Below are 26801 nucleotides of genomic sequence, written 5' to 3'. Positions count from 1 at the left end.
TTTAAAACCACAAAGGATCAAACAACCCGGACCATTTTGGTTTACGTTTGTTAACAGAAGAGAATGAGAAACTCAGTCTTGACTGTGATACTGATCAATCAGGAGGGTATTTTGAATGAATTAAAAATTGTATTTCAAAAATTCGAACAGAATTCCTAGCTAAGCCTAGGTTCAATAAGTTACGCAAATTAACTAATGATAGATTCTTAAAATTATCACAAGAGGTGGAAAGAATGGCTTTCAAAAGACGAGTTCAAAGCTAATCTTTTAAACTAGTCATATCGGTAGAAATGGACATTTTAAAAGCACTTTTTAAACCATAATTAGTGTAAAACTTATGGAGTCTAAAAACGAAACGTAAAACGCAAAATTGACTTAGAAAGTTCAGTCTTTTTTTAATAATGATGGTATATAACCTACTGTTCTATATTCATGGTAATATTTTAATTTTTGGTTTACCTATATTTGAAAATCCCGGCTTTTTTTATGACACTGATATTACTGTAGATGGCAGCAGTGTCGCCGTAAAATCTTGGGAGTTTAGTAGTCACTTGATTACATAGGTCTCGTGACTTTGGATTGATCACCATTTTGCGCTACACCGGGAATTTTCTCTTTCAAATATCCGAAATAAAAGCAATTTATTTAATTATAAAATTACTACTTTAACTATCCGAGCTTCAAAATGGCACTCAGCGATGTTGACGTTCAGAAACAGGTAAGAATAACTTCTAATCTGCACGGAATATACAACTCAAACACTTTCTTTAACTTAGTCAATTAGCTAAGCCTTGTTTTGTAGCTATAACCAGAAATTCATGATTTTTTTAAATAACTAGATCAAGCATATGATGGCCTTCATTGAGCAAGAAGCTAATGAAAAAGCCGAAGAAATTGATACTCGAGTAAGTGTTATTTATTATTAAATCTTAATCATAAGGAATTTAACAGATTTCTTCATTACTAAGGCTGAAGAAGAGTTCAATATCGAAAAAGGAAAGCTAGTACAAGAACAACGAACTAAAATCATGGAATATTATGATCGCAAGGAAAAACAAGTGGAACTTCAACGCAAAATGTAATTTAGTTTATAACACAAATATGTTACACAAAATACCAATATATAATTTGCGTTCTTTCTATAGTCAAAGCTCTAATATGCTTAACCAAGCTCGTTTGAAGGTTTTAAAGCATCGGGAAGATCATATTGTAGTATGTATTATGAGTTTATTAAATTTGGAAATTATATATTCAAAAGAAACTTTTCACAGACTGTTTTAGATGAAGCTCGTGCTCACCTTGTTGAAATTGCAAAGGACCCAGCTCGTTACCAAGATATTCTTCGTAAATTAATTACTCAGGGCTTATTTCAATTGATGGAAGGGAGTGTTGGCATACGATGCCGACAGCAAGACGTGCGATTAGTGCAAGGATGTCTTGATGATGCAGTAAGAGACTTCAAAGAAGCTTCTGGCAAAGACTGTAACCTGGTCCTGGATACAGAGACGTTTTTGCCCTCAAATATGTAATATTTACATTTATTCCGTAAATTTTATAATGTTTAATAATAATTTGTTTTTAATTTTATAGTTGCGGAGGCGTAGATCTATTTGCTCAAAGGGGCAAAATTAAGGTTGCAAATACATTAGAGAAACGTTTAGAGCTTATCAGTCATCAGGTTCGAATATAATTTGACTCATTTCACAACCTTAATAAATTTCTAAAACTTTGTAATTATTTATTACAGATTCTTCCTGATATTCGTAATGCTTTGTTTGGGCGAAACTTGAACCGCAAATTCGCAGATTAAACTTAAAATAATAATGAAATATAATTTAAATCGGAAATATTCAGTATCATTCCATCATTTGAAAATATCAATTTAATTTCTGTGGGTAATCATTGCTAGGAATGAATTTAATCCAGCAAAACATGTTATTGGTCCTAGTCATGGTGTACGGATTTGTTACTTTCGCACCAGATGTCTATAATATATTGTTCCTCTGTAATAAAGATTTATCTGTACTTCAGAATGTAGGTGAAATTAATTAGCAAATTTTCACAAAAAAGTGAAAATATTTTATTTTGTGCTTCAAAAGTATGAAACAGTAACTTTTTTAATTTCATGAAGTTTAATAAATATTGATAAAATGCGAAAATACAAAAATTACAATTCGTATAAAGGGTTTTGTTCGAATAGCGACCTGAAAATTTAATAGTAGCTCATTTAACAGGGTGGCCACACGTCAGGGAATTAAACAATGTTCCTAAAAGTCAGAATATTAAAAATTTGTAAAGATTCAGGGAATTAAATTTTATCTTGACACTTTATGATGGTAATTTTACTCTAGATCTATGACAATTTCTTTGATTATCGTTTATTTCCTTGAAAGTTCGGCTAATTTTTTCAACATTGCAATAACATTTTTACTGAAATATAAGACCATTTAAATTTATTAACTTCTGATAAAAGTAAAGTATAAAATAAAAATTTTGGCGTTAAAAAGTCCGGGAAATTGAATCTAAAAATTTTGTGGCAACCTTTATTAACTTCTGATAAAAGTAAAGTATAAAATAAAAATTTTGGCGTTAAAAAGTCCGGGAAATTGAATCTAAAAATTTTGTGGCAACCCTGTTTAAGTGTTGAGTTTTAAATAGTTTTTTTATTTATTATTGAATATAGTATCTTGAAATTTTAAGGTTTTTCAGATTTTTATATTTAAATTTATATATTAAGAAACTAAAGCGATTGTACATTTTTAAACTGATTATGTACAGCGGTCATGAACGCGTTTCCGGCTTTTTGTTCTTTAATTTTGATATCTGCTAATTGTATTTGCTTCAAAATTTGGCGGACGTGTTTGGCAAATTGGCAAGATTTTAATTTTCAACATTTTTAAATTGGTATTTACTTTAATACGGTTATTAAGCTCAAGTATTTAACAAAGTACATGACGTAACTTCAATTAATTTATTTATATATATACACTATGTGAGGAATTTTAAAACTTTGTAGATTGCACCATGGATTTGCAATATAAGCTTACGCTATAGAGTGTTGTCGTTTGATACGATTTTGAAAACTTGTAACGTCACAGCTGTAGTGTTAATAGTGGCCGCCATGACAGTTACCGTGTTTTATCAATATTCAAATTACAATGGTGACGACGTCGCAGGGTTTCAGCCGACAACACTCTATTACTGGATATAGCACTACAGCAGCTTTCGTCAGTCTAGACACAGCCAACTTTGATCACGCGCTACAGCGGCCAACACATTCGTCGAAATTCCGCGAGCAAGGATTTTCCCCCTATAAACTGTACTATAACGTGTAGGAGTTCAGCGCCACGCTCAGTTTTTATATTGTCTTCAATGTAAAAACTATACTAAAAATAATAATCCGCTAGGGGCGCTCACGTCATACACATCTTTTGCTCATAGGTTAACACAGAAACGTCAACGAATGAGATGGTCGCTGTAGCGCGAGAGATCAAAGTTGGCCGTGGTCTAGAGCGTCGCCTAAAAATGGGGGAAAATTCGGGAGATACCGCTCGTGCTGGATGATCGTCGATGCGCAGAATGATGCGAACAGCTATTCACTGAAAAAGTAGCAAGCTGCAAAATTGGGTTCATAATAAAATCCCATGGCTGCAACAAACTAGGCTTTGTTAAGCTCTGCAATTATTGAGAGAAACCAAAACATTCCTAGTGTTATATCCAGTAAGCTTATTCTTAAATCTTAATCCACGATTGTACTTCAAGGAATTTACTTTAGGCCTAGGATTAGGTCATAATAACGTTTAAAATTTAAGACGAATTTAAACAATTTTAAAAGCGAGACAGTATGAATAGGCAAAGCTATCAGAATCACCAAAATGTTTATGAATAGGAAAGCTTAAAATTGATAAATACAAACAGTATAAAACGATTCAAAGACTAAAGGTAAGTTAATCTTGTTCAATACTGCCTTGTCTATCGGGCCATTTTCGGCTAAATTTGGGTAGCTTTTTAGCCGTTTTCCAATGCTCGCAGATAAGATCAGACTCCGAACATCCCGAATCGTCATCATTAACCGCAAAGCGTATTCGAACCGCGTCTCCGTGTTTGCCCAAGTATTCTTGTAGCTTGGAGTCTTGGTCCCCCATTTCGTCAAGTAGCTTAGCCCTGACGGAGCTATTACTTCGACCAATGAACACAACGTCGGTTCTGGCGCTGCTTTTCGAAACCCCGTAAACATAAACTCCCGCTTGATCCGGTGCTCCACCGGCCGCTTCCGGTTTCTCAGCCTCTTCCTTGGACATCCATGGACTTAAATTTTGATCGCAGAAACTGCATTCGTAACCTGATAATGCGGTGCATAGTGGTGGTGGTGTAGTAGACATTTTGAAACCTATTTTTAGAAGGGTATTAGTATAAGTTGCGTATTAATAATTTAAGAAGGGTTGGGACTGTGGCCTATTTAACTCTCATAAGAAAATATAGTAATTAACGAAGTAGATTATAGAATATTTTTATTTACTTAGCAACAGAAGCTTAATATTTAACCTTGGCACATGGTGCAGTAACTAAGTTTCCCCGAATTACCATGGAAATCGGTCTTTCGACACTAGACGTGCCTTTTAGCTATGATAATGACTCTGGTCACAGTGTATTTTTAAATTATACGCGTTTGCATACTAATGCAGACGGAAATTGATCAAAATATAGTAATATAGGCATGATATAATATTTCATTAGTTGGGCTATAGGTCCGTTGTTTACCTGGTCGTGTTTTACCCCAAAATGAACCCTTTGTGTGCGTGAAATGAATACTAACTAGACATTTATCAATTATAGTGCGCACGAAATGTAAACGGTATTACAATTTTGGTTCAGCGTCGTTATTTCATTTAAATATTTAATGTTGATTCCACAGTACTGGCAGTGTAGAAAACTTTAACCATATATTGGATAGCCTTCTGTTTTTACAGTACAGTTGTGTATGCTCTACTTTTTATTTAATTTTTTAAACTTTTGATCAAGAGTTGCCCATGGTTCCATGAGTTGCCCATGGTTCCATGAGTTGCCCGAGTGGGTTTTGCATTTGGATTAGTATGGGTTTATATGATCCAGTATGGGTTTTATGTACATTGAACAAGTCTGGGTTTTATGTACATTGAAAAAGTCTGGGTTTTATATACATAGATCAAGTATGGGTTTTATGTACATTGATCAATTAGTATGGGTTTTATAAACATTGATCGAGTATGGGTTTTATATACATGGATCAATTAAATATTAGTTTTATATACATGGATCAATTAAGTGTGGGTTTTATATACATGGATCATTTAAGTATGGGTTTTATATACATGGATCAATTAAGTATGGGTTTTATATACATGGATCAATTAAGTATGGTTTTATATACATGGATCAATTAAGTATGGGTTTTATATACATATGGATCTATTAAATATGGGTTTTATATACAGGATTCAATTAAATATGGGTTTTATATACATGGATCAATTAAGTATGGGTTTTATATACATGGATCAAGTAAGAATGGGGTTTATATACATAGATCAATAAAATATGGGTTTTATATACATGGATCAATTAAGTATGGGCTTTATATACGTCAATTCGACTAGCAGAAAATTTGCCTAATTTCTAATTTTAATAATATTTATTCTACGAGTATAGTAGCTTAAGAAAACTCGTTTCTCAAAGTTTTAGACTTGTAATTAAATTATTTGCAAAATTATAAGTTTTTTTTTAATTTTGGGTTATTTTCGATTTTAAATATTTTAAAATGAGTTTTTCTCGAATATTTTGGTATCTAATAGACATATATCAAAGAGAATATTCAAATTAGGTAATGCAATGGATTTTTTTAAAGGCATTTTAATCAAGGAATGACATTCGTCGATTAGATTTTTCCGAGGGGCAGGTCACTTCCATTTTGGCCGCGTCTTAATCATAGTAAAATGATTAAATCAGGGTAATCGTGATTAAATCAGGGTAATCGTGATTAAATCAGGGTAATCGTGATTAAATCAGGGTAATCGTGATTAAATCAGGGTAATCGTGATTAAATCAGGGTAATCGTCATTAAATGAGGGTAATCAAGATTAAATCAGGGTAATCAAGATTAAATCAGGGTAATCAAGATTAAAAAATCTAATCTTATGTGTTTGTTCTTGTTAATTAAACACTCTCTATTGAAGCTATCAGATTTATTTCCATGATGATGATGATTTTTACATATGAAGTTTTAAGTAAGAGTACCGAACATGTCGGCAGCCGGTAGACCACTGTTTAGGTGGTCATAAAACTAGAGCTCCCTCAGCTTCCCAACCCAGTGGCGCCCCCTGGCTATTATAGTTCATAACATCACCTCTTTTTTAAATAGACTGATTATAGTGTATTTTAACTACATTAACGATTAAACATTTCAGTTCATAAATTAAGTCTTTTAATTGATTTACGTCTTCGACTGGATCTTCGTACGTGTTGTCTGTGTCTACTCGACTGAGGCTCTTTGTCAAAATCTTGTCTAATAAGTATCCTTGATCGGGCTCCTTCTGATGATGTGGCTACACTAGGAATAGCGATGCTTGTGGTAGGCTGTTGCTCTGGTCTCGAGTCTTGTCGTGGTAATAAGATAGGATTGCGACTCGGTGATCGACTTGGTGATGATTTGCTACTCCAGCTTGGAGATTCATTGTCAGGACTCAGGATTGGTGGTTGCTGATGACTCTGGATCGGTGGTTGTTGATGACTCTGGATCGGTGGTTGTTGATGACTCTGGATCAGTGGTTGTAATACTGATCTGTACCCTGCATCTGGATTTGGATTCATTTTACTGGCTTCAGTTGTTGATGTCTTAGACACGGTTGGTTTTAATAACATCTCACTCCTTAGTCTCAATTGGTTCTGATGTTTTCTAATAATACATCTCCCAATATCAATCCCATACATCATATTTCCGATAGATTTTTTACAGTTCCCTCTATCCAATTATCTCCCTTACCATAGTTTTTTTACAAAGACTTTTTGATTAGGATGAAACTTATAGGTAACATCACTAATTTTTACTAATGGTTTTATCGCTATTATTATTTACTTCTAGCATTTCAATTATAGGTTTATCGCTGTTGATATTCTCATTACCTCTCTCCTCTTTAAAGTTCGTTGGATGCACCATGTCAAGTTTGGTGCGGATTTCTCTTCCAAACATGATTTCCGCTGGAGATTTACCACTAATTTGCGGAGTGCGGCGATAGTTTATGAGAAATCTTGCTAGTCTTACGTCGAGAGATCCATTTGAGAATTTTTTTAAACCTTCGTCAATGACATCAATGGCAGAGTTAGAAGTACCATCTATTTTTTTTAATGATGTCTTCACGGTACGCACCACCCTTTCAGTCTGACCATTTGAAGCAGGGTGATACGGTGCAATGGTCAAATGCTTGAAGCCGTTATTCTGCGTGAAGATTTGGAACTCGTTACTTGTGAAACAAGTGGCATTATCACTCACCAGGGTCTTCATAATTCCATAACGTGCCAAATTTTGTCGTAAGAATGTGATGACTACGGTTGAACTGGTTGTTGAAGTGACTCCGATTTCCATCCATTTCGAGGTAGAGTCCACTAATATTAATAAATATTTCCCATTTACCGGTCCGGCCAAGTCTATATGGACACAAGTCCACGGTTGGATCTCCTCGGGCCACTTCAAGTATTCAGCCTTTGGCATGGTTGCATTTTGCTGACAACTTGAACGTGCTCTAATTCTGTCCTCAATGTTGGTGTTCAATTCTGGCCACCAAACTTTGCTCCTGGCTAATCGCTTTGTTTGCACCATTCCCTGGTGTGAACTATGCAGTTCAAACAGAATAACTTCTTGGCAAGTTTTCGGTATGACCACCCGATCGGTAGCTAATAAGACTCCTTCATGAATAGTTAAGTCATATCTTCTCTTCCAGTATGGCTTGAAATGTTCTTCTAATTTGTTTGGCAATCCTTGTTGAACAAATTTGTAGATTTGCTTCAAATATGGTCTTTTGCTGTTTCTTCAGCTACTTGTATCGAGTCGAGAGGTCCTTGATTGAGTTGGCTAATTCCGAAGACATACTCGGATGGTATTGGTTTTGATAATAAAGGTAAACGACTTAGTCCATCGGCGTTAGAATGATTTATACCTTTCTTATATCTAATTTCATAGCTGTGCGCTCCTAATGTTAACCATTCTTATTTGCAATATACATCAATAGTTTACCTTCAGCTGTCGACCATTCTTTCCCCAGTCTCTTTGCAGATGACACAAAACTTATCAAAATTCTTAGTACAAACACATCTAACGCCGAGTTACAACAGGGTCTCTCTAAAGTTGAATCTTGGAAAAAATTCCTGTTTATCCTTCAACACCTCAAAATCCAATGGGTCTTGAAAAAGACTGTTTGTAATAGCTTAGTAGTCTTGAAAAAGGAAATGCGCGACTTTTGACGGGTTGCGTTATCCTTTTGTGGGGTGCTGTGTTTGTTGCTTATCGGTGTAACACAGTGTTGTAGCTTCTCACTGACACCACGGCTAACAGGTGTCAGGTGCACCTTTCTGCCTAGCATGTAGTATTTCAGTCGATTCAAAAGATCAAGTTTTTAAGGGAAAAATCTGGAATCGCGGTCATTCATTCTAACCCTCTTAAAATTGGCAAAGAAACCTGCTTTCTAAATAAGCATTTTTAGAAGGCCCAAATGTAAAAATCTTACGAACCGAAAGTTTATTTCGATTTTGGAGGCTCAATCATAGGCACCTTTTTAAAAATTTGGAGGCCCCCAAGTAGGCCTACACATTTTCAACGTAGGCACGTGCCTACTTGTGCCTATTGCTGGCGGGGAGCCTGACTGCCAGATTTCGACTTCTACTCCACCTTCAAAAATTTTGAAAATTTTATATTTTAGGCCCAACAGGCTAGTTACTTTAAATTATAAATGGCATCAATGAGAAATTATTTTAAACCAGAAATAAAAATTATTATAATGTTAAAAAAAACACGAAATGAAATACTTTACTATTTGCGGGGTTCAATAGACTCCCAAATTTCGACTTGTACTCCACCTCAAATTTTTTCAAAATTTTATATTTTGGGCCCAACAGGCTAGTTACTTTAAATTAAAAATGGCATCAGTGATAAATTATTTTAAACCAGAATGTTTATTTTGTTATTCCAATAAATAATTAAATATTTAAAAGGAAAGTAGGAAACAAAATTATTTAAACTTTCTTTTGGATATTGTACTTTACTAGTACCCTTTCCAGGAGATTGACTTTTTAGGAACTTGTATCGAAGCCCATTTGAAGTTGATGGACTTTGCACTTCACAAAGAACATTGCATTCAGGAATCCAACACAAGTCTTCTCTAAGTTATCTTCTTGGCCAGTGTTATGATGTTACTAAACCAGGAGGGTGCAAAAGGTTTACGAATGTTTCGTCATTTTCATCTGAAATTTCAACCAAAACACCGAAGTATATCTTTCCATCGTACACGCAGGCAACAAATTTCCCTGGTGTTAATTCCGTGAAGGCGGATGTTTCCATTTCTTTTTTACTTCCCACGGACACTTTGAAATTGTCTATATCTCCGGAAAGTCTTGAAATATTTATTAAAAAATGTAAAGTATTTCATTATAATAATTATGTTTTCTGGTTTAAAATAATTTCTCATTGATGCCATTTATAATTTAAAGTAACTAGCCTGTTGGGCCAAAAATATAAAATTTTAAAAAAATTTGAAGGTGGAGTACAAGTCGAAATCTGGAAGTCTATTGGACCCCTCAAGTAGTCAATTATTTCGTTTCGTAATTTTTTTAGAGAAATTTGACTCCCATATTCGGATTCAGCACTAAATTTACACTTAATTTGCATATTCTCTTTGGTATATGTCTATTAGATACCAAAATATTCGAGAAAAACTCATTTTAAAATATTTAAAATCGAAAATAACCCAAAATTAAAAAACAATTATAACTTTGCAAATAATTTAATTACAAGTCTAAAACTTTGGGAAACGAGGTTTCTTAAGCTACTTTACTCGTAGAATAAAAATTATTAAAATTAGAAATTAGGCAAATTTTCCGCTAGTCGAATTGACATGGAATGACACATAATTGTTTTGGGTATTTTTTGGTAATTGATTAATTATCAAGTTGTGGGGTTTTTTGGTAATAGTTTAATTGTCAGGTTTTGGGGGTTTTTGGCAATTTATTAATTTGCCAAGTTTTGGGTTTTTTAGTGATTGATTAATTGATTAAGTACGGGCTGCTTCGAAATTGATCACATTTATTCCGAGGAAATTTCGTGTAAAGTTTCCCCCGAAATTGGTGAAACGAACATTGGGGTAAATATTTTAACCCATTATTCCATGACGTAGCTATTATTTGTAAAGTAAAACCCAGCCTTAGGCTCACAGATCAGTCACTTTGAAAGTCATGTCCAAAATATCCCCACGATAATCGTCAGACTTTCCGACACGCGCGTTGCAAATCACACGTTCGGTTTCGTGGCCGTCAATCAGACTACATTTAATTGGTTGAACCATATCGAGACCACACGTCAATGGGCGTGTCTTCGACACAGCACAAACCTATTGATCGTACACCATAAATATGGCCTGGAAAATTGTAACTTGTGTTTACCCAAACTGGCTTTGAGACAAACATTATCGTTGAGCTTCTAAATGAAACCAAAGGGCTAAAATTTCACCGAGTGGGATGGGTTAGGCGTAGTACTCGTTTTTAAGGTACTTCATTTCAAATAACTTACACCCTAGTCTTTACAGCCAAAAGGCGTTTCTCTAGGTTCTAGACTTAGAAGGGCTATAAAAGTGGCGGGGGAAAACTAAGTGGCATAATCTGCTCAAACTGCACCGTGACACAGGGGAAAAAGTGCCATCACCTATTTCTTAGAACTGCCGTCCAACACCAGGGGTGCGTCAAAATTCTGGGAAGGATTCTTCTCTTGACAAGAGTTCTTCGTGATAATTTTTCTTCCCGTGAGAACTCGGCGTCTCGCTAAAATGCGTCAAATGTGAAAAGATTCTTCTAAAGATGGCGACTTACGAGAATGCCCCGAACGTTGTAAACTAAGCCTTTGACGCACGGCATTATATGAAGGAAGAAAACCTATTATTTATAATTTAATTTCATCGGAATTTAACTAACCATTCTATTGTAGGTTAAAATAAAAACTTCGTTATATTTGCATATATTTAAAACTTTTATTAAGGCTTAGCTGGCCAACTTCAGAGACAATGAACGTCGTCAAATTTTGAACAAACAAAGCAACCGTACAACGGTCAAAAACAGAGGACAAGACGTCTACGCGACACATATCGTTTAAACATTTTAATATTTTTTTATTATAATTTCATTTTTAAAGAATTTATTAATTTTGAAATATTAAGGGATTTAAATTAGATTAATTAATTAAAGCTAGCCGAAACTAGTCAGACTAAGGCTTAAGCCTTAATAAAAGTTTTAAATATATGCAAATATAACGAAGTTTTTATTTTAACCTACAATTTAACAACGCATATAGCACTGCTAACTTAACTATTAACTAAGGTTGTAACCATTCTATATTCTCTGAAATTAATTTTCGACCACAAAAATATCATGTTGTTTATTTTCTTCAGCATCAAGTAAACTGATTAGAATATTAGCTACCATTTTTATTTATAATATCCCCCATTTTGACCGAGTGAGAATGCCTCCGTGCATTCTCACTCTTCTCAAGAGAAGTCGTGAGAAGAGATGACGTCACCTCCTGCGAGAAGGACCGTCAAAATTTTGAGAAGTGAGAATTCTCACTATCAAGGGACGAATTCTTAGAATTTTGACGCGCCCCAATGGAAATAGCTTCAGTGTTACAATGCACTTTTAGCAGGTTTTGCCACGTAGCTCTCCCCCACACCACTTTTGTTGCCCTTTACGCTCTCTCGGTAAAAAAACCATTACACTTAGAAGTCAGAACGCATTAAGTTGTAAATCCTAAGACATAGTAGTCAGAAATCGTTCTCTGGGCTCTAAGCTTAGAATTCAAAAGGTGCTCTCTCGTTAAAAATCCCTAGACTTTGATGTCAAAACCCGTTCTCTACGTGACAGCATATGTAACATAATTACTCATAAGTGTGCCAGAAAGAACTTTTTCTCAATGAGACCTTGTCGCAAGGATATGACGTAATTGACGTCACTTTCCAGTCGATGACGGTTTTATCTTCATCAAAACTAGTTCTGGCGGGGAGGGAAGGAAGTTAAAATAAGTTTTACGCTACGGAAGTCCGTATTTTCTTTGGTGGCTGTGAAACAAGGTCTCATATAAATTTTTAATACAGAAATGTTATACAGAGGTACACTTATGAGTAATTATGTTACATATGGTGACAGACATAAATCATTCTCTAGGTTTTAGATTTAAAAGCAATAATGCGTTTTTTAGGTACTAAACCTAAAAATCAGAATGCGTTTTAACGGTACTAAATTACTGAAGTTTAATGTTTTCAAGATCACACAATTGGCAGAATTCGATTTTGGAATAAAAAAAATTGAACACGTTGTTTTTATCGTACCAATAAACGAAATTGAATGTGAAAAACAACTACTGCTACTCAATTGTAAATATATATAGAACGAATTCTTTGAAAATATCCCCTACATTTGTTTTTATTAATAAAATGACCGACCCAACTCCTTAAAGTCAAGATCTATCACCCGATCTCGTGCGTAACTTCAATCACAAGCTTTTAGTTTAATAGTTTATGGGCGGTAAAAGTAACTTGTTAGGCAGATTTTATTATAGAGAAACATTTCAGTTAAATACGTACATAAAGCATTCTATTTGCATAAATATGTTGTGAACCTATTTCGATGTTTACTTTGATCTAGATACTTTCTTCACCTTAATTCGCGAAACCGGCTTTATCAAAACCCAATCCAAAAAAGGTAGTGTCAATGAAACGTATTATTTTTATATCGATCGTCGCGGTTCCGGCATCACCGACAAACTTAAAAGATTGTCGATGGCTGTAGGTTGCCTTTGCATTATAAATAAAAATATTTCGTGGTAAGAAAAAGTACATTAGTGTGATATAACGTATAATTTTGGTTGGCCTGAAATGAATTTTTCATTGAAATGGACATTACTCTCGTGCAAATCGTATATAGATAGTGGGAAAATATTTTCTTCGGATTAAAGTACATATAGTTTATCGTTGCAGCAAAACTAATGGTTTTGAAAGCACGCGTGTTTTTACACGGCCTTTTTAATGGCAGAAATAAACTTTAAAATGTTTATGGGGCTTTAAGTCTAAATCCTTGCCGCAGATTACTTCCGCTAAAGTACGAATAGTAAGTTTTTAATCAAATGTAACTACATAAAATAAACTTGATGGCTTTCTGGTTTCAAACTTCTTTGATTTAACATTTGCACTATAAAACTATTTTTCTGTGTATCAATCAGTACTTACATAAATGTATAATATTTTACCTAAGTGTGACAGTTCCTATAATGTGTTGTCGTCTGATACGATTTTGAAAACTTGTAACGTCACAGCTGTAGTGTTAATGGTGTCCGCCATGACAGTTACCGTTTTTTATCAATAGGCAAATTACAATGGTGACGTCGCAGGGTTTCAGACGACAACACTCTATTCTTCACATGCAATAGTTTTACTGAGAGCTATTCACAAGACTGACTGCATTACGGGCTTCGTCGCCGTTTTGCGTCCGCTTGCTAACGCGTCACCCGTAGCCTTTTACAGCGCCTCGCTAGGGGGAGATTTTCTTCTTGTGATGACGTCACTCCGTTACTAGCTCTCAGTAAAATATTCCCCAAAGTGACGAACTTATGAAACAATATTATTAAGGGTTAATTTTTTAGAGGGTAGCTGTTCTACATAAATTTTTATTTGAGTGTGGTCATAGTGATCATAGTGGTCATAGTAAGCGCGTGCAAGGAGCCGTTGTACCGTCCTCTTGTGGTAATTTGTTTTTAAGTTGCCAATTTTTGAATTTTGATCGTTGGAGTCTCTAATCTCCCGTCGATTCTACGTCACTCGTCACGTAGTTATCAGTCATTATTACTACTTATATATCAGACACACTTATAGAACTAATTATGGACTTATGGTAATGAGATATTATATTATTATATATACATATGGTAATGAGATTTAGTTGGGCACGAATCTAGTTACCGGGGGGGGGGTGATTGAATTGAAAATGGTCTAGACAATTTGAATTTTTTTGAGCATTAAATTAATGTGTACTCCAAATGTGAAACAAGTGCAAGAATAAAAATACAGTTTGTACTAAATTAGTGATCAACTAAATAAAATAAATAACATTATTTCATGTAATTAGGTTCGTTTCTGGTATTTACCTACTAAAGATACTTTTATTTGTTTGAGTAACGCGTGATATTTTGAGACGATACTTTTTCAAAATGGTCTCTAAACGAAGACGATAATTTATAAAAGTTTTAAACAATTGAGATTAAACCTAAAACAGTGTATTTGAAGAAATTTGTTTTAAACTATGATCAGTTTTGAGATGTTATATTATAAGGTTCAATTTGTATCGGTAAAATTCTGAAAAATATCTAATATCGTATCGAATATCGAGTAATTTGAAATATGGTATCGAATATCGAGTAATTTGCAATATGGTATTGAATATCGAGTAATATGAAATATTGTATCGAATATCGAGTAATTTGAAATATCGTATCGAATATCGAGTAATTTGAGATATCGTATCGAATATCAAGTAATTTTAAATATGGTATTGAAAATCGAGTAATTTTAAATATGGTATCGAATATCGAGTAATTTGAAATGTATCGAATATCGAGTAATTTGAAATATCGTATCGAATATCGAGTAATTTAAAATATAGATTATCATGGATTAAAGATATCTATCGATTAATATCGGTAGAATCGGTTCAGCATAGGCAAAAAAACGCGATTAGTAGCCTTTGTCAAACATCTAGTAAATTTAAACATCTCATCAGATAAAATAACACTATTCATTAGCATGGTTAAAATATACCTATCGGCTAGCATGAGTGAAATATCGCTATCGGTAAAGCATATAATAAATTTAAATATCCTATAAAATATTGCTACCAGCGAGCATAAGTAAAATATCGCTACCTGTTAGTATGTGTAAAATACCTCTATCGACTAGTATGGGTAAAATACCGCTACCTGTTAGTATGTGTAAAATACGTCTATCGACTAGTATGGGTAAAATACCGCTACCTGTTAGTATGTGTAAAATACCTCTATCGACTAGTATGGGTAAAATACCGCTACCTGTTAGTATGGGTAAAATACCTCTATCGACTAGTATGGGTAAAATACCGCTACCTGTTAGTATGTGTAAAATACCGCTATCGGCTAGTATGGGAAAAATATCGCTATCGGCTAGTATGGGTAAAATATCGCTATCGGCTAGTATGGGTAAAATATCGCTATCGGCTAGTATGGGTAAAATATCGCTATCGGTTAGTATGGGTAAAATATCGCTATCGGCTAGTATGGGTAAAATATCGCTATCGGCTAGTATGGGTAAAATATCGCTATCGGCTAGTATGGGTAAAATATCGCTATCGGCTAGTATGGGTAAAATATCGCTATCGGCTAGCATGGGTAAAATATCGCTATCGGCTAGTATGGGTAATATATCGCTATCGGCTAGCATGAGTAAAATACCGCTATCAGATAGTAAGAATAAAGTGTCAATAACATTGGTAAAATATTTTAAAATTCGTATTTAATTGTTTAATTCTCAATATAAGGAAATATTTGACTGCTAATGAAGATATCCAGCCGCCAATAAAGGTTCAATGAGAAGAAGCAGTTCGCCACTTGGCGTAGCAGCGACCGCTTACAGGTAGCAAAAAGCAAAGCTAAAAGTCCAACCTGTTGGCCTAACACAATGATAATCAATATAGCGCAAAGACATACCTGATTTTCCGACTATCTGTGACGAGAACTGGGCTAGAAATGCATGCTTCCGGCGATATTTTTAGAGCAAGGTAAACTATTTCGTCCTTCTACGCGCGAAATGGGGTTTCCAAGGCAACGTTGTCACAACAAAAACGCGTTACTTTTGACCACTCGTAATTTTTGTTCCGAAGCATTTCGTTGCTAGTGTTGTTCAAATGGTTAGTTACGAGGCGTGTTGAAAAAGATGTTTTTTATTGTCAGAAAGGAGGTATCAATATTTATCGTTCCCTGTCCACTGTTTTGTCTTGTTTATATTTTATTTTCAATTTAAATATCGAGGCAGACTTACAACGGTTTTGCGTTATGTATGTCCGGGTTTTTATTTCGTTGCCCCAAGGGGGGGAAACGAAATTATAGTTTCCCTCTGAATCGGGTCGACTTGGATAGGGGTGTTGAATAGGATTACCTCGCCGTGTTCGTAAAGGCGCGAGTTCAGTGGAGTTTGCGGTTGAGGCTGTGAAGGGCGCTCCGGGGGTAACGTCAGAGTCTTGGCCGACCGATCAAGGGGTGGTGGTCGGAGGGAGCAGGTCACCTCGTACTAGCCGCAAAGGCATTTTTCGAGGGTCGGAGTTTAAAACCTTGTTCGCACGGAGAACTCCGACTACCCTGGGAGGGTCAATTCACCCCCCTAGGTGAGATCCGTTGTCGTCCGAACGCTACTCGAAAAGACGGAACCAAAAATCGGAGACGAACCTCAAAGATGTTCGTCTCCGACGTTTTCGTTACCTAAGGGGGTGAGATACGAAAAATTTTCTTTCGTGCGAACAATTGACGGATTATGGAAAGTCCAGTTTCGAGAAAATATGCACGTGCGAACGGCTTTCTGTAGTTTCTTTCTCAATATATTTGGGAAAACCCGAACGGGAAGCCCCCCACACCCACTTAAAAAAATTAAAAACAAAATAATGAAATCACAGTACTGCTGTCCTCTATGAAATTAATTTATATGTAGTTTAAATTTTCCGTTTAGCATAGAGTTGTCTTTGTTGACTCATTATAAATTGTCTTTTCCGGTTTATAGATTTATTTTCATTTATCAGATGGGTTATCAAACGTTGATTAATTATTCAGAAATTTTAAATGGCCTGAATTGCTATAAACAAACTCATAATAGTTTCAATTTCAACCTCATGAGCCATGTCCGAAAAATTAAATATTGAAAATGGAACTGATCGAAAAATGGGAGAGAAAATGACACGGGCGAACGACTTTCGGCTTTCCAAAATTCGGAGAAATCGAAGAAAAAAACCCGACGTCCGAACAGTCGTCGGACTCCCCTGGGAGGGTGAGCTCACCCCCCTAAGTCAAGTCGGAATACTCAGTGCGAACATGGTTTTAGCCCGTCATTCAGGCTGTATTTCTTATACTTCATTTGAAACAGGTAGTTTGGTTTTTATACATTCAGGCTGTATTTCTACTTCATTTGAAACAGGTAGGTCGGTTTTTATACATTCAGGCTGTATTTCTACTTCATTTGAAACAGGTAGGTCGGTTTTTATACATTCAGGCTGTATTTCTACTTCATTTGAAACAGGTAGGTCGGTTTTTATACATTCAGGCTGTATTTCTACTTCATTTGAAACAGGTAGGTCGGTTTTTATACATTCAGGCTGTATTTCTACTTCATTTGAAACAGGTAGGTCGGTTTTTATACATTCAGGCTGTATTTCTACTTCATTTGAAACAGGTAGTTTGGTTTTTATACATTCAGGCTGTATTTCTACTTCATTTGAAACAGGTAGGTCGGTTTTTATACATTCAGGCTGTATTTCTACTTCATTTGAAACAGGTAGGTCGGTTTTTATACATTCAGGCTGTATTTCTACTTCATTTGAAACAGGTAGGTCGGTTTTTATACATTCAGGCTGTATTTCTACTTCATTTGAAACAGGTAGTTTGGTTTTTATACATTCAGGCTGTATTTCTACTTCATTTGAAACAGGTAGGTCGGTTTTTATACATTCAGGCTGTATTTCTACTTCATTTGAAACAGGTAGGTCGGTTTTTATACATTCAGGCTGTATTTCTACTTCATTTGAAACAGGTAGGTCGGTTTTTATACATTCAGGCTGTATTTCTACTTCATTTGAAACAGGTAGGTCAGTTTTTATACATTCAGGCTGTATTTCTACTTCATTTGAAACAGGTAGGTCGGTTTTTATACATTCAGGCTGTATTTCTACTTCATTTGAAACAGGTAGGTCGGTTTTTATACATTCAGGCTGTATTTCTTATACTTCATTTGAAACAGGTAGTTTGGTTTTTATACATTCAGGCTGTATTTCTTATACTTCTTATGAAACAGTTTGGTTTTTATATTTTCAGGTAGTTTGGTTTTTATATTTAAATTTTTTATTCGTATTTCTATTTTTCTTAATTTGGTTTTCGTTGTTTTTGGATTCTAGTTTTTTTTTAGGATTTGTCTTAATTTTTTATTCGTATTTCTATAGCATTCTGATTTTGAATTTGTATTTTTATGGAATTCAATTGATATTTCTGCTAGGAAATAATTTTGAATTTTCATCTTTTTTGCGATTCGTTTCAATTTCTGTAATTGCAAAATCGGCCATGAAACTAAAAACTTCAACAATCTTAGCTGAACCGCCAAATAAACACACTCGGCCAACCTCTTTGCCGATAGGTGCATCACCAACTGGTTCAGAAATTGACCATAGGCAAAGAAAGAGGGCTACAGATAGGGAAAGGTACGCTGCCAAAAGCCAAGACCAAGGCCAAGACCCTGCTTTCCGGGATCGACAAAATCTCAAAAGGCGGATTGCTTATGCTGCCAAAAAACAAATTACCGTTGCTTCATCAACTTCTGTTGCAGAGTTGCAAAATGGGGCAATAGATTTATCAACTTCTGTTGCAGATTTGCCAACTGGGGAGATAAATACAGAGTCAATAGGTACAAGTCCACCAGTGTCTTCGAGTTGTTCACAAATTGCAGAACCGTCTAACCTTGCAGTGGAAGATAGACCAATGCCAGACGGAGAAGTCGGTGCAAAACCACTAGATGCAGAACCGTTTGACCTTGAAGTGCAAAGTACACCAATTCCTGGATATGGTTCTATGGGACCCACCAACGTAACTATATCTTCCCACGCATTTTCCATAGAAAAATGTACGATTTATTGACAAACTAAAGTAACACAGCGTTTTTGGAAAACCTGACCTATCGTTATATTATAAACTTCTATTTTAGACCTTGGTAGTATCCGTAGCGCATGAGTATCCGAAATGTATTTCAGGCCGCATAAAAAAGTTGGAGCATTGTTGCCAGCCGTACGATAATTATTGGTACATGTCGATAATGTAAGAAAATGGTTGAAAACTAAATTTTTAATATTTCATTTCTGTTTTAAACCCGTCATTTTGAATAATTCTGCCGAGGCGTACGATAATGTAAGCATTTTTTTTACTTTAACAGAAAATGGTTAAAAATGACATTTTTAATATTTAATTTCTGTTTTAAACCCGTCATAATTTTAAATTAGGAACAGCTAGATTTCTTTTGAAAGGTTAACTACATACGTTTTCAGTTTATCACGCAGACTGCCAACTTATAATCTTCCAACAAGCCAAAGGCAGAATAAATAATGTAGTCGAATTATTTTGCGTTATTAATTTTACTGGTTTGGTTTTGTTTCCTAAAATCGATCATTTTTAAGCCTGGTACAATAATTTTATTTTCACGATCTGGCAAACGCTGAAAGCTTTAGCGGTAGAAGTCGGGAAAAGTGATATGATAAATACCGTGTTCCCCTCCTTAATGTGGCTTTCTGTAATAGCTTTGCCTTCTACAAGTCGCTATTTGAATATGGCAAAATGAAGAAACCACTCAAAGCCAGCGGGAGCTAAGCTTTGAATGGTTTGAGGACCGGATTTTTTTCTGACCAGCGACGACGCTTTTATCTTTTTAAATCTGAAGCGGCTAATTTCTGTAAGTTGAGGTGCAGAACCGTCTAACCTTGCAGTGGAAGATAGACCAATGCTAGACGGAGAAGTCGGTGCAAAACCACTAGGTGCAGAACCGTTTGACCTTGAAGTGCAAAGTACACCAATTCCTGGATATGGTTCTATGGGACCCACCAACGTAACTATATCTTCCCACGCATTTTCCATAGAAAAATGTACGATTTATTGACAAACTAAAGTAACACAGCGTTTTTGGAAAACCTGACCTATCGTTATATTATAAACTTCTATTTTAGACCTTGGTAGTATCCGTAGCGCATGAGTATCCGAAATGTATTTCAGGCCGCATAAAAAAGTTGGAGCATTGTTGCCAGCCGTACGATAATTATTGGTACATGTCGATAATGTAAGAAAATGGTTGAAAACTAAATTTTTAATATTTCATTTCTGTTTTAAACCCGTCATTTTGAATAATTCTGCCGAGGCGTACGATAATGTAAGCATTTTTTTTACTTTAACAGAAAATGGTTAAAAATGACATTTTTAATATTTAATTTCTGTTTTAAACCCGTCATAATTTTAAATTAGGAACAGCTAGATTTCTTTTGAAAGGTTAACTACATACGTTTTCAGTTTATCACGCAGACTGCCAACTTATAATCTTCCAACAAGCCAAAGGCAGAATAAATAATGTAGTCGAATTATTTTGCGTTATTAATTTTACTGGTTTGGTTTTGTTTCCTAAAATCGATCATTTTTAAGCCTGGTACAATAATTTTATTTTCACGATCTGGCAAACGCTGAAAGCTTTAGCGGTAGAAGTCGGGAAAAGTGATATGATAAATACCGTGTTCCCCTCCTTAATGTGGCTTTCTGTAATAGCTTTGCCTTCTACAAGTCGCTATTTGAATATGGCAAAATGAAGAAACCACTCAAAGCCAGCGGGAGCTAAGCTTTGAATGGTTTGAGGACCGGATTTTTTTCTGACCAGCGACGACGCTTTTATCTTTTTAAATCTGAAGCGGCTAATTTCTGTAAGTTGAGGTGCAGAACCGTCTAACCTTGCAGTGGAAGATAGACCAATGCTAGACGGAGAAGTCGGTGCAAAACCACTAGGTGCAGAACCGTTTGACCTTGAAGTGCAAAGTACACCAATTCCTGGATATGGTTCTATGGGACCCACCAACGTAACTATATCTTCCCACGCATTTTCCATAGAAAAATGTACGATTTATTGACAAACTAAAGTAACACAGCGTTTTTGGAAAACCTGACCTATCGTTATATTATAAACTTCTATTTTAGACCTTGGTAGTATCCGTAGCGCATGAGTATCCGAAATGTATTTCAGGCCGCATAAAAAAGTTGGAGCATCAGAATTCGTCTGATATTCGTAGCGCCTATTTCTCAGAATTTGTAACTCCGGAAACCGTTCGCTCGTTCTTTTTCTGCACCGATTTTACAACACACAGCTATTTCGATTGATCAAGGAAGTGACCTGCCCTGGAATAATTATTAGTATAATTAAAATCACCTTTTATGTCCTCGTTACACATTTGTACTTAAACTAAAATGAAAAGTGTTGAAGTGGGCTTTTCCTTTGGGTTTTTCAGTATTTCCTAATATTTTAAGAAAAGAAGGTACCATAAAGCGTTCGCACGTGCATATGTTCTCGGAACTGGACTTCCCGTAATCCGTCAATTGTTCACATCGAAGAAAGTTATTTTCGCCGAGCGTTCGGACTGTAAAAATGTTCACCTAGGAGGGTTAAACGATTTTTGTAACAACTGACCTTTCTTAAGAAAGGCTCTTTGGTAATTTCGGTTCGTTTACATAGGCAACGAAATAATATTATCGCCCTCACCCTTGGCGAACTTGTTTTTATAACGATAGTGTTATAAGTTGGTTTGGAGTTTGGACCATAGAAATAGAAATGAGACTAAAACCACGATCGTATTGGGGGAGGTGTACCAACTAGATAGCTGATATTAGAGTGGAATCGCGCCATCTAGTAAAAAAAATGAAACTAAATTTTCGTATTTGATACGATCAGCCATAAAATTTTGTTTAATAAACTTGAAACCATTGGAATTCGTGGACCGGGACTAGATTGGTTTATTTCTTATATGAATAATCGATATTCAACTGTTAAAATAGGTAAATATAATAGCACTAAAGAACTGATAAAATGTGGTGTTCCCCAGGGTACGGTACTGGGACCAATACTTTTTCTTGTATACATAAATATGTTGTGTAAAATGAATATTTCAGATGCTTTGTTTGCATTTGCTGATGATACAGCGCTTGTATTAGTAGGAAATGACTGGAATGAAACTATAACTAAAACTAATATAGGTGTGTATAGAGTTAATATCAATGGCTCCAGTTAAATCTACTCAGTCTTAATGTAGGTAAAACAAAATATATTGTATTTTCGGAAAAGGAGAATTCTGTACTTTATGAAATATTTTTACACGATAGTACTGATACAAACCGGAATTGTAAATTAGAAGTTTCAAATGGGATTCACATAACAATTACCTTACAAAAATATTAAGATTTAGTTTATTTAAACTATTAACCCTTCGCGATATTTTAAATGGGTGTTTGTTAAAAACAGACTATTTTTATTAGTTCAATCGTTATTGTCATATGGTATATTGGGCTGGGGAAACGCTACCAACTCTTGTGTTAAATCCGCTAAGCCGATTACAAACCAGGATTATAAAAACCTGCTTATATAAACCAATATTAAAGGGGAACGGCCAAGCTTTAACCAGTTAGATAAGCCTATAGCCCATTAAAAACTAAAATTTATGGCGAAAACCGCATCAAAAAATATTGAGTGGTTAATTTTTAATAAAATAAAGAAATTTCGGGAAATCGAAAAGCGCGCGTCCTCCGCGACACCTGGTGAGAAGTCGGTGAGACAGAAAAGCAACGTAAAAGCGCGCGCTGCTGAAGACGCGAAAAATTTGTTTCGCACGCGCGGCGCGTTCCAGTTATAAGAGACCTAAGCCTAAATTGCGCGATTTTAAAAGGTAGCATCCGTCGCAAATCGCTCATACGGGGTTAGGGGCGCTGGCGGCAGCCCCTAAGATGGCGGCGAAAATTCAAACCTAAAAACCTGGCGTTATTTTTCGTTTCAACTTTTTGGGCTAAAAGCTATTTTTTCCAGACAAAAAAAGGTACGTGTTAGTATATTGAACGTCTTGTTAATCTTTTGATACGGAAATAAGGCCATAGTTGGAAAAGCTTGGCCGTTCCCCTTTAATATACCCAACTTTTTATTGTATGCTGAGTTTAAAGTTTTAAACATCAGACAAATATAAACTTTTAGCGTATTATCTAAAATGTTTGAATGTAAATGTCAGCCGGATTTAATGTGTGGAACTAGATCACTGAATTCTTATAATTTGAATACACCAAAGTTGAATAAGAGTAAGAGTCAAAGACACGCGAGATATTATGGATCAATATTATTTAACCAATTACCACCTGAAATTAAAAAGGAAGTGAAAAATAATTGCGCCCTCTACACACGAGCTATGCTTTTGTAGAAGGGCAAGTGTACTGGTCAACATAAAAAGTAATTAGTGAATTGTAATACAAATTGGGTACACACAATAAACTATTTGATATTTGATATGATCACGTGGCATAACGTCGTCTGGTTTTCGACCAAGGTTTTTTAAAATCGTGCATGCAGTTCGACATTGTTATACATCATACAAGTTATTTAAACCACTATGGAAATCATTACGTTCACAAGAATCTACATTACCGTCAATTACAGGTACGTCACTTAATATATACACGTTTTAAATTTACTGGCCTTGAAATAAAATAAGCTTAGAAAGCTTTTGTCTAATAGACCCATAACAAAAGAGGGGCCGCAGACGAGGCTTAAGTGAGACCTTTGGACGGAACATCCTGTTTATGACGTTTTGAACCACGTGACCGCCATTGAAATATACAGGCGGAAGTAAGGAATCGGATGTTCCGTCCAAATGCTGAGTTGCCAGGTAAATATGTTAATTTTCGGCCCCCCAACTTTCAACATGGGTCTATTGCTTTCCCTTTCATTTCCAGGTTTTGGTCTCATGCAATTTTGTTGAGGCGGACTTTCCTACCTTAGGCCCAAGTCATCGAGCGACTTTTAAAGCCATTAATTCAGGTGGCCGGGTTACAATGCGTAGGAGGGTGGTGGAAAGCCCTTCATGCCACGCGAGCCAACAGCTCTCTAAACTAACTATTAGTAATATAAAAACGGTAATAGTCTATTACCGTTTTTATGGAAGGGGAAACCGAAGAGCTCTGGGGATAACCACTTAAAGCAGTGGGGAGAGAACTTGCGAACTCAACGTAGAAGGAGTTATTCCGAGTTTTCACCCAATGCCACAAGCTGGGATCGAACCCGACTATTCTTGCTGCAAGGCGAAATTGCTAACCACTCCGCCACCCCATTTAAAAACAATTATAAAATAAATAACCTTGATATGGCCCATCCCCAACTCAACATCAAGGTCGTTTGTACCACGTGATCTTAAAATTTCAAAATGGCAATCTAATGCGGTTGATATTGTTACGTAATTTTTTGCGCTTTATATTTTAGTAATTTTTAATTTTGGTTTTTTAATTCAATAAAAACTATCAACTGAGATTTAGTATATCATATTTAATCTATAAAAACGTGAAAAAATACCTTTTGGCGTAAAAATGCACTTCGTGTTTATCTTTTTTCTTTTTTCGAACAGTATCGTCCACTCTTAGCGATACTTGTTTTTACCTCTCCGAGGGGACAAAGTCCCCTAAGAGGGGTTATACAACCAGCGTGTCCGTCTGTGGGTGTGTGTGTGTGTGTGGCCTGCGAACGCGTTCGCATTTTCGGGGCAAAGGGTAATCACTGCGTACGTTTTAGCAGTTTAAAGGTTGGTAAAACCACCGTGTGACGGTAAGCGTTAACGGATAAATTTGCGATTGCGTTTTTTTTTTCGTTAACGCCCACCGTCGCTACGTTTTTTATTGGTGCGTATTCTCCAACTCCTTCTTATTGACTTTTGGGACGGTCCGAGTACTGAGTGTTATTACAACCTCTCAACGTCCAATGGCAGGGTTTCCACCAATTGTTTACGGTAATCGTCTTAGTATCAATTTGCGATCGCATCGGGCGGGATTTGAACCTGCTTGACAGGCGGACGTTCTACCACAGAACCACCGACACTTATCACGCTTTATCGAAAATTAGACCTTCAGCTTTATCGGAAACGTTTATTACAAATTAACAGAGTATTAAATTTTGGTTGTTATTAAATAGAACGAAATTTCGTGTTCCATTTAAATTATTGCATCGAAGTAATTCTAATGTAGCGTATTCTCTCTTGATTAAAAACGAAAGCGCCGCCCAGGTTTCGAACCCGAGCCCTTCTGCACGACAGGCGAATGTTCTACCACAGATCCACCGATAGATGTTACGCTTCTTTGAAAATTATAAACTCAGCTTAGCGGAAGAGTATATTAATGGTTTTTAAAGTCTAAATTTTTTACGTATGCAATTTTAAAGCTCAAATCTTGTTTTAGCGCAGTCAGCCGAGATAAGAGGGTTAAAGGGTAGACCCTGTGGGTGGTCCACTTTGTTAGTTTTTTGTTATTTATTTACGGGTATTATTAACGACCTATATATAGTTGTGTTAATGCAAAGGCGATAATTCAACGTTTATTGCTTTAAGAGCTGGCGGTTAGTCAAGTGGCTCTCTGTGCTTTGTTGATGGTAAGGTTTTTGCTTCTTGTAAATATATTTGGTGTGGGTATTTGGATATCTACGATTTCTAACGCGGTCAATGATTTCCTGGGTGTGCGAGTCATTATATGATATTGGAAATTCGACGGCATTGGTCTTTTTCATGCGGTATGTGTCACAACGTCAACTAGAAGTCTACGAGTGTTGAAATAAAATGAGCGTTAAAGATGCGGCAAGTATTTCGTAAGCGAGAAAAATACAAATATCATCTGTAGATATTTCTTTCATTAAAATTGGCTTCGTATTATATTTAACTGATAAACTTGTACCGTAAATAGGGTTAAATTCAATTGTGCATTGTTTTAGTACGTCTAACTCACTGTTGTAACTACTTAATTTATAATATTTTGAATAAATTAAAATCGGTTGTTTCGTCTCATTTATTTTAATTATAATTAAAATTTTATACCGGGATTACGTTTTTAGTAAATAACTCTGAATTGCGGAGATATATCTTTAATGATCATCTCGAGAAATTAATCCCACTAGGGACAATTCTTCCGAGGAGAGGTATATTTTGGCAAGCTGGCCAACTTGTTTTCAAATAACCTTGGACGACTCCCTTAGTGCGATTGGTTTACGGGGGGCTAAAAACCAGGCTTTTCACCGATCCTCTAAAATCTACTATCCATGATTTCGGTTCATTCGTCCGAACGGTGGTACAAATGTCCGAATGATCATTTGTCCGAATGCCGGAAAACAGGATCGTATGTCGGAAAACGTATTTCATTTGCCCGAAAATTTTTTCACAACTTTTGTTGGTGATTTAGTCGTTCAATTTATGTTAACTTTACTGGCGAATTTCATTTGTTCGAATAATCGTTTGTCCGTTTTTTCGAACATTAGTAATTTCTTTTTAAATATTGTTAATATAAGAAAATAGTAACATTAACGTGAACCTAAACTAACCTAACCTAACCTAAAATATCCACAATATTCAACGCAATTCCCACTTACTTGCTGTATATTACATACTGATGAAGTGAACATTTCATTTCTTTCCCCTATCGAGTTGTTTACATAGTG

At 35.6% G+C, this 26801-nt stretch overlaps 2 protein-coding genes across 2 annotated transcripts; one reads left to right on the top strand and one right to left on the bottom strand.

Annotated features, from left to right (window-relative positions):
• The first annotated feature begins 528 nt into the window (after positions 1-528).
• Vha26 (V-type proton ATPase subunit Vha26) lies at positions 529-2331 on the top strand. The gene is made up of 7 exons (XM_090164938.1): positions 529-718; positions 840-905; positions 969-1078; positions 1146-1212; positions 1272-1525; positions 1591-1678; positions 1748-2331. The coding sequence occupies exons 1-7, from the start codon at positions 686-688 to the stop codon at positions 1808-1810; spliced, it is 681 nt and encodes a 226-aa protein (XP_090021064.1). The 5' UTR covers positions 529-685; the 3' UTR covers positions 1811-2331.
• A 1616-nt stretch (positions 2332-3947) lies between these two features.
• LOC149958350 (uncharacterized) lies at positions 3948-4788 on the bottom strand. Its single transcript, XM_090167149.1, has 2 exons — positions 4762-4788; positions 3948-4390 (listed from the first exon to the last, which is right to left on the bottom strand). The coding sequence occupies exon 2, from the start codon at positions 4380-4382 to the stop codon at positions 3948-3950; it is 435 nt and encodes a 144-aa protein (XP_090023275.1). The 5' UTR covers positions 4383-4390; positions 4762-4788.
• Positions 4789-26801: the final 22013 nt, after the last annotated feature.

Source organism: Leiobunum rupestre, chromosome 2, assembly GCF_980474605.1.
Source record: "Leiobunum rupestre chromosome 2, qqLeiRupe1.1.hap1, whole genome shotgun sequence".
Classification (NCBI taxonomy): Eukaryota; Metazoa; Arthropoda; class Arachnida; order Opiliones; family Sclerosomatidae; genus Leiobunum; species Leiobunum rupestre.
This window is presented reverse-complemented; position numbering and strand designations above follow the sequence as displayed.